Here is a 6,512-nt window from a genome sequence, read left to right as displayed (position 1 = left end):
CATTTAAAAGTGGCTAAATTTCGATTACTTTTGAAACTGGACTATTTTTAAACGACCACTTGTAAATCCGGATATTTTTTAATTTCTCCCGTTTCAGCACTAGCCCCAAGTTTCTAAGGAAAATTGTACGATATAGCCTTTTTTAGGCAACTCTTTAAATTTTATCCCCTTTTAAAAATCTTATTGCAACTATAGGTTCCCACTTGCATATTTCGCAGGAGTCCTGCATGTATCCATTTTTTTGAGATTTCATTATCTAGAGATTTTTCACTCTATCCGGAAAATGAGATTTTTTTAGATTTAAATAGAGGTACTCCAAAATAAAAATATTAGGAAGCAAATCAAGAAGAGTAATATTGATTGAATGGGGAACTTAGGTGAGAAAAGTAAAAGAGAATGGAGTAGAGGATGTGGACTTGAAGAGTGAATGTTTGAATCACTTGAGAAGCATTTTTTATATTGATGATCAACTTATTTTATATCATAAAAAAGACAAAAATCAAAAGATGGCCAATATAACCAAATATATATGGTAACATATCTATAGGGTTTGGAGTAGATCTAACTTTAGTTCACCGAGTGAACAACCTACACTAGAGGCTAAGAGCAGCACAAAGTTGCGGATGATGTAGCAAAATTTGGTAGTAGGACCAACAATTTTGAACCCCTGATGATCCACCATTTTTTGTTGTAAATTATTTCCTGGGTCCTCTACGTGCAAGACAAGTGTGCATGCTTATCCGCACTGTATTTGTACCAAACCAAATAATTTAAATTTTATAGCGAAGACATTATAATTAGATAAAAATACACGTCTTATATAAATCTGTAAAACATCAGTGTGGATAAACTTTTCCTAAGTATGCAATAGTTACTGTTTTATTGATTATACATTAGAAAAGAATTTTAAAAAGAAACCAAGAAAGGACATCAGCTTTTATAAATGAGGGTGGAATTTGTACCTTTAAAATCCAAAATATCAAAAGAGCAGATTTCCTACCTCCAAATTCAGAAGCACAATCATTGTTTTTGGTCCCTTTTTTGGATTTTGACTTGGTCATCCAATTAAAATTCCATTCTTACCCCTACCCCTCTCTTTACAAATTTCAGAGAGATAATAGACCCTACCAAAAGAACCCAGAACGCTGTCGTTTTCGTTTGACTCGATCCCCATATTAAACTTCAAACACTCCCTTTCCTCGCAACTACCCACGAAAAACTACTGTAAAAAGACTCAACACGTGCACCGCCCACATTTACAGGACTTTTAATCAATAAACAAAAATTGTAGTGGCAATTCAGTAATTTTGTTAATATTCAGTGGCAATTGTTAACTCAGCTGCTCATATTTAGCTCAAACACAATGTCCATATTTAGCTCAAACACGTCTTAGCTTCCTCATTTCTACTTCCAGAGCCCGGTTCAGAAACTAAACCGGTAGAGAATTTTTTCCGGTTTTTAAGTCTTCTACTGAACCGGCGGCGTGGTAATGACGTCCGGCACTCGGCTACCGACATGGAAGGAGAGGGAGAACAACAAGCGGAGAGAGCGGCGGCGGAGGGCGATCGCCGCCAAGATCTTCGCCGGATTAAGGATGTACGGTAACTATAAGCTCCCTAAGCACTGTGATAATAACGAGGTATTGAAAGCTCTTTGTAAAGAAGCTGGTTGGATCGTTGAAGATGATGGAACCACTTACCGAAAGGTAAACTCATTTGTACTACAGTATAATTTTTTTTAGATTGGTGATTCAGTCATTTGGATTTTGTAAATTAATTCTTCTTTTAGAGGAAAAGGAAAAAAAAAATCAAAAAGACGAATTCTTCATAGATTTGTTCTGCTCCAAAGTCAGAGAGTTTTCAGAAAGTCTGAATATTTCACCTAGATGCTCATTTGACTATATAGCCCCTGATGTACTCCCAGGGTCCCACATTTTTCCTTTTGGAATTGATGGGTTGTAAGGACATTTCAGCTGATTTCAGGTTTTTACCAGTCCTTTGATTGCTTGCAGTCCTGAGTTCTGGAGTACTGAATCTGCAGTTTCTTTATGAAGGGTAGTTTAGGAATTTTAAATATTAAGGTCCAATCGTTAATTCACGGAAGTAGAACCCCAAGGCCTTGATGTATCACTATCAGAGTTCAAATCTCACAAATGAAAAAAGTTACTAACTTAGTTCAATTTAGGTGGTGGTGCTTTGTACGGCACGAAGTTTAAGAAAGACATAGAAAACTTTTGAAACTTGTATGCCATGAGATTTATGTGGCTATAAAGCATAGTTTAAAGTTAAATTGTTTTTAAATTATGAAGTTGTCATTCGTTTTGGAATGAAATAAAAAAATAGTGCCACATAAGAGAGAACAGAGCGAGTAGGTTACTTATGGACTATCTGAGTTACAGCATTGTATGGAAGAAAAATTTGTAAGATGCCAAATCCTTGGGTTTTGTTATTGATGTTGGTTCCTTTATCTTTATTTTATATGTATTTATTCTTTATAATTATAGTTGAGGCTGTAGAGCGTGTGGGGAAATCAATTTTGGATGTGATGTGGAGAAAGGCTGATGATGGACTAGGAGGTGAGGGGGTAACGTGTTTGCTGGGATTGCAGTTTAATCATAGAGTTGACATTATAATTGGATATGGACACCCTTTCTCAAAAGTTGTTGGGATGGTAGGGTTACAATTATGTAATATTTTGATGGTGCCGTCATTCTATGTTGTTTATGCCTTTATGGCTTGTTTTGGCAATTGGGTTATGTCCAATTCTTATGGGTATGTTTGGATACTTTTATCATTAACATGTGGGGCTTTAGTGGACATGGTGCCTGAGTCTTGATCAACAGGATGAGAGGGAGGACCAACATAAAATGATTGTTGTAGCTGAAAGTTGAAAATGTGCCATTTGAGAATAACCAAGATGATGAAAAATAGGGTTTTGAATTTTTCAAGTGGGTATCAAATGTAGCCTAAATAAGGAAAACTAGAGGTCGAGCATAGATGTGGTTGGAGCTTGGAAATGAGTTTTGAAAACTTTTATTGATATATGGAGAACGCTTATAATTAGGATTAATGGGGAGCTTTTTTATGTGGGAACAACTATAATTGAACTGATAAATAATTATTAATGGCTACTCAATATGCAATTTCAAAACATTAAATAAGTTCAGAATGTCTCAGTCAATTAGAGAATGTCCTCACTTTCTGGAAATAGACTTGGCTCTTTTTAGACCAACAGAGTATTCTTTATTTCCCTTTAGATAATGTGGATTTGCCCTACTTTGTTACCATTTCAAGCTACTAGGAATTTTTTCTTTGGAAAAAACTGTGCTCATTGAAAATATCAGAATTTACCAATTTGAATACTCGATACCAGGGCCGGATTTAGGGGGGCGCAAGGGGGTTCACCCGAACACCCTTCGCCGAAAAAATACACTATATATATAAAGCAAAATCTGTTTTTTACCTCTATATATTAAGTTTTGAACCCCCTTAACACAATTCAAAAGTGTAATTTAGTGGTCAAGGGGGTTCAAAATCTACATAAGGTCATGAGTTCAATTCCCACTAGATACAAAAAAAAATTTTGAACCCCCTTCGTGGAGATCCTTCCTCCGCCACTGCTCGATACATGCCAATGTAATAATTCTAGTTTGACAGATGTGTCTTTTAGATTTAGGGGAAGAGTTGAATATTTTAATTGTTTTCTATTAGTTGGAAAGATGTAGGTTCATATGTTAACTCTATCATTTTTGAAGTACAATACAGAAGAGAATTGTGATAGAAATAGCAAAAATTGGGGGCCCCTTAACTGTTATGTTAAACTGAATGTTTTAAAACATTGCTTAAAGGGACACCAATTTGGGAGGATCAAAAAGGAGGGTTTAAATTGCTGAACCACATTTACATCTGTTTGAAACTTTTGGTTGACCTAAACTGGAAGATCTCTTAAAATGTGTATATGTGTAAATGAGCCTAAAGAGGTCACAAATCGAGATGTCGGGTCCTGCATGTAAATGTCGATGGGTTATTTGATAGTCATTTTTTATTGCTACTCGTAGTTATTGTTTTAATTTGGTAGCTGCTGCTTTTTTAGCCCATCTATGCTACTGGTTCTCCTAAAAGATCACTTTCGTATACCTTCTTTGCTAAATCATGAGATAATTTGACCATCCAGTGGGTACCAAGCAGGATGATTCTTTCAATCTATGGCATGTTTTGACTTTGTTTTTGAAGAGTTAAGTTGGTTGGTCAATGGTGTTGTGGAAGTTGGCTACTTACAAATAGCAAGATGTGCACAACCTAAATGTAGGTACTCCTCATTCCATGGCAATTTATGTGTTCATTAAAAGAGCGGAAGCTTCTGATTTAGGGCATCTTCATGCTGCTGATAGATGTGCGCGAATGAGCTATAATATATTAGTCACTTAATTGGTGAATCTGGCCTAAGTAATAACTAAGTTACACTTTCTGGAACTTAAGCAATTGAAGTCATGTTGAAGGGGACGCTTTTACGCTTTAAAAATATCTCGGGACGCCCTTAATCATCTAATCTTTCAAGTCTGCATTTGCAAATGTCAGCTCTCTTTCTGCTATAATAGCTTAATTCTGGTGATGCGCTCACTGTTGACTATTTGATTTGCCCCATTATTGCTGCTTATCATCTGTTCTTTTCTGCAGGGTTGCAAGCCAGTACACCACATGGATATTATTGGTGGTTCGGCATCAGTAAGCCCTTGTTCGTCTTACCAACTGAGCCCTGGTGCTTCGTATAACCCAAGTCCTGCTTCATCATCTATCCCCAGCCCGGTCTCATCCCATTATATTGCCAATGTCCAAAATAATTCTGATCCCAACTCGCTCATTCCTTGGCTTAAGAACCTATCATCTGGCTCATCGCCTTCCTCATCTAACTTTCCCCACCATCTGTGCATTCCTGGAGATTCTGTAAGTGCTCCTGTGACACCACCTTCGAGCTCTCCCACTGCCCGTACTCCTAGGATGAATGATAATTGGGAAAATCCCACGGCCAATTCAACATGGATACAACATCATTATCCCTTCTTGCCCTTCTCAACCCCTCCTAGTCCTGGTGGTCGCCAAACCCCACCAGATTCAGGATGGCTTTCTGGCATTCAAACTCCACAGGATGGGCCTTCATCTCCCACATTCAGCCTTGTCTCAAATCCATTTGGATTTAAGGAGCCACTATCAAATGGAGGGTCTCGAATGTGGACACCTGGGCAAAGTGGGACATGTTCACCTGCAGTTGGAGCTGGTATGGACCAAACAGCTGATATACCAATGTCGGATGTTATCTCAGCAGAGTTCGCATTTGGCAGCAACGTGAAGGGAGTAGTAAAGCCATGGGAAGGAGAAAGAATTCACGAAGAGTGTGTCAGTGATGATCTTGAGCTTACACTTGGGAACTCCAGCACTAGGTAAACTTTCTTATTTGAACCTTTGAAGCAAACACACTTAAGCAACTCTAAGCCCCAACACATCCCCCCTTCCCTCCCTCTCTTTCTCTCTTTCTCTCTCTTCTGCTTAAAAGTAGCTGATTAGTGTTCTTTTGCTGCTTTGCTTTGCAGATAGCAAGTGCGAGTAGAAAGTGAAAATCTATGCTTATATGATCATTGCAAAGTTTGGAAGCTTTTAACTTCTTGTATTGGTCATCCCTCCTGAATGTGGAAGATACTCTGGTTCAGGGAAAACCAGAAAGTCACAAATACTGAGTAGGAACAGCAGTTAATTTTCCTTCTCTTGTTTTCTTCAAGAGGAGATAGCTCATGTGAAGTCTTTTTTTCTTTTTTCTTTTTTTCTTTTGTCCATTGGGGGAACGTTATCGTATTATCTCTAATATTCTCCCCTGTTCTTCTGATTCTTTTCACTTTCAGTGTTGAATTTGTTTGTAGTTACCCTGTTGTAATTGTTCACACGATATAGTAAGTAGCTAGAGTTGACTAACAAGAAACTGTGTTTCTGTACCTTATGTTTATTTGTTTTTTTCCTCAGTCTTCATTTATAAACAGAGTGATTTTGTTGTAGAGTAGGCTCTACCAGGTTTGTCTAAGTTGCGATAGCGACCTTGAGAAAATTCAAGGTAAATGCCTTCGTGCATAGCCTTTAATATTTGGAAATCTGAGTCTCCAATTAAAGCAATAAAGGGGGAATCCTAATGACATCTCCAAGGGTTGAACAATGTTGGTTGGAGTTGACAGCTGAGGCTGCCATCAAATTCTTAACAGAACGAAGCATTTAAAATAAACGGAGTTATTCAATGCATGTAATGTTATTTGTCCCTAAGCTTGTGAACCATAGAGATATCGAAAATGCTTACATTTCTTATGGTATATGTTTATCCAGAAAAGCTATCAAGAGTACATCAACTATCAGTAATTAAAATAACATAGAGTTTCTGTTTGTCTGACTCCAAAAAAAAATTAAGACGAATATAGGAGGAACTACAAAATGTAGTATTTTAATATGCTGCATCTTGCTATCATTCATATTGAA

At 37.3% G+C, this 6,512-nt stretch overlaps 1 protein-coding gene across 1 annotated transcript; it reads left to right on the top strand.

Moving 5' to 3' along the window:
* Nucleotides 1–1,363: 1,363 nt before the first annotated feature.
* On the top strand, nucleotides 1,364–6,043 carry LOC107815061 (BES1/BZR1 homolog protein 3). Its single transcript, XM_016640575.2, has 3 exons — nucleotides 1,364–1,705; nucleotides 4,677–5,437; nucleotides 5,588–6,043. The coding sequence occupies exons 1-3, from the start codon at nucleotides 1,490–1,492 to the stop codon at nucleotides 5,589–5,591; spliced, it is 981 nt and encodes a 326-aa protein (XP_016496061.2). The 5' UTR covers nucleotides 1,364–1,489; the 3' UTR covers nucleotides 5,592–6,043.
* The last annotated feature ends 469 nt before the right edge of the window (nucleotides 6,044–6,512 follow it).

The sequence above is a fragment of the Nicotiana tabacum genome, chromosome 3 (genome assembly GCF_000715075.1).
Source record: "Nicotiana tabacum cultivar K326 chromosome 3, ASM71507v2, whole genome shotgun sequence".
Lineage (NCBI taxonomy): Eukaryota > Viridiplantae > Streptophyta > Magnoliopsida > Solanales > Solanaceae > Nicotiana > Nicotiana tabacum.
This window is presented reverse-complemented; position numbering and strand designations above follow the sequence as displayed.